The sequence below is a fragment of the Cyphomyrmex costatus genome, unplaced genomic scaffold (assembly GCF_001594065.2).
Source record: "Cyphomyrmex costatus isolate MS0001 unplaced genomic scaffold, Ccosl1.0 scaffold783, whole genome shotgun sequence".
Lineage (NCBI taxonomy): Eukaryota > Metazoa > Arthropoda > Insecta > Hymenoptera > Formicidae > Cyphomyrmex > Cyphomyrmex costatus.
The window spans coordinates 45,090-47,138 of NW_017280358.1; the positions used below are offsets into that span (position 1 = coordinate 45,090).

General features: G+C 47.4%; 1 protein-coding gene across 1 annotated transcript; it reads left to right on the forward strand.

Moving 5' to 3' along the window:
- The first annotated feature begins 684 nt into the window (after window positions 1-684).
- Window positions 685-1,665, forward strand: LOC108781187 (uncharacterized). The gene has a single exon (XM_018549103.1). The coding sequence runs from the start codon at window positions 685-687 to the stop codon at window positions 1,663-1,665; it is 981 nt and encodes a 326-aa protein (XP_018404605.1).
- The last annotated feature ends 384 nt before the right edge of the window (window positions 1,666-2,049 follow it).

The window sequence follows — 2,049 nt, forward strand, 5'->3', positions numbered from 1 at the left end:
ATCAATACGTTACATACTCCCCCCGTTGCGAGGAAGTACCGAGCAATGATCACACATGTTCATATAAGATCGCTTATTTTCGTCGATAAATGTGCTTACTAGCTATATCATAATCGTTTGATGCTATTTCTCGATCGGAAGCGGACATATACACTTTACCGAACGTTTAAAGGTTCCTGTGCTTGTTTTGATTGTGACGGTTCGTATGATTCCAGCACGAGTCGGACGTGTCGGTCAACATAATGAACGTAAACGTTATCCGCGTAGAGTGTAACGTAACCACCGGCGCGTACAGCAACGGTAACAGCGCGCACACGATACACGAATTTTCACCGCAAGTGCCACCGGGATATAAGATATCGGAAAGGCCGACACAGATCATTTATCTTCCGATTATCGCACGGAGCATTACAAATCTAACGATACGCATCGTCGATCAAAACGGGCGGTTGCTCGATTTTCGCGGAGAAGAGATCACCGTCAGATTGCACGTGCGACGGCGACAGCGATAACGCGCGCGCGTGAGATGCTCGTGCTGAACCAGCAGATAGATAACGTATCCTTCGCGCCGCTCGACAGTACTCGCTCATCCGAACGCATCGAAAAGAAGAACAAGAGGCTCAGTGCATCGAACGTTGAGTTTTGAAAATCTCTGGGATTTGCGGTGCGCAACTTTTGAAAAAGATGATCGACAATCTAAACATCAAGGACGCGCCAGTCTTCGACGATAGCATCGTCAAGATCGAGACTCACACGTACAACCCGTTCGCCAACACGACGTTTGGACACAACGATGAGATACGAATACCAATACAACAACAAGATCTGTACACGCTGCCGTATGAAAGTTTTCTGTACATCGAAGGAAAATTGGCAAAGACCAAAGTGATACCGAACGCCGACGTGGCACTGGGAAATAATTGCGTCGCTTTCATGTTCGATGAGATTCGCTACGAACTCAACGGCGTGCAGATTGATCGTAACAGAAACGTGGGCGTAACTAGCACGCTCAAAAACTACGTGACGGTGTCATCCGACAAAAGCGTGATTCTGCGAAACGCTGGCTGGGATCCGCAGACTGAGGCTGATGGATACTTTAATTTCTGCGTACCGCTCAACGTACTACTGGGATTCTGCGAGGATTACAGACGCGTGGTGATCAACGCTCGTCACGAGTTGATTCTGATACGAGCGCGCAACGACGTGAATTGTCTGTTGGGAAATTGGACGGTGGAGCCGAAGCTTGAACTGTTCAAGATCCAATGGCGAATGCCGCACGTGGTGTTGAGCGAGATAAATAAGCTGTCGATGCTACGGACCTTGGAGAGTGGACGATACCTGAGCATGCCTTTTCACTCGTGGGATCTGTACGAGTACCCGCTTTTACCGAATACGACGAAGCATTCCTGGGCTATGAAAACTGCGACTCAGCTGGAAAAACCACGATACGTCATCTTTGCTCTGCAAACGGATCGAAAGAAAATGGCCGCGGATACGAGCCGATTCGACGACTGTAAATTGACCAACGTGAAACTCTACCTGAACTCGGAATGTTATCCGTACGACGACTTGAATCTGGATTTCACTAAAAACAAATGGGCGATTCTGTACGACATGTACTCACGCACTACATTTTTACGAATCCCGTACCATGGAGGTTTTTGACAAGATCCGATAGGTCTTGCGCTTCCTGGTTGATTGCCTATCACCATGGATTGCGATGGACGGACGGGACGACCTCGTACAGCGGGACGAAACGCCTGATTACGAGTGCTGTACGCGAGGAGGAGGAGGATGCTGTGGTGTACGTCAAGGGACGTGAGAAACGAACGTGGCTGCGAGACTTGCTTCTGGACGAACGCGTGCACATCGAGACCCTGGATGCAGTTTACGAAGACATAAAATCTTTAGCCGATATAGATGTCATTGATACTATGCGATGTGGACATCACGCTAACAATTGCGCTTTACAAAATGTATTCAAAATATATAATTGGTGGTTGCAAAGAAATTTTTTAAAATAAAAATTATGTAACGTATTTATCGTGT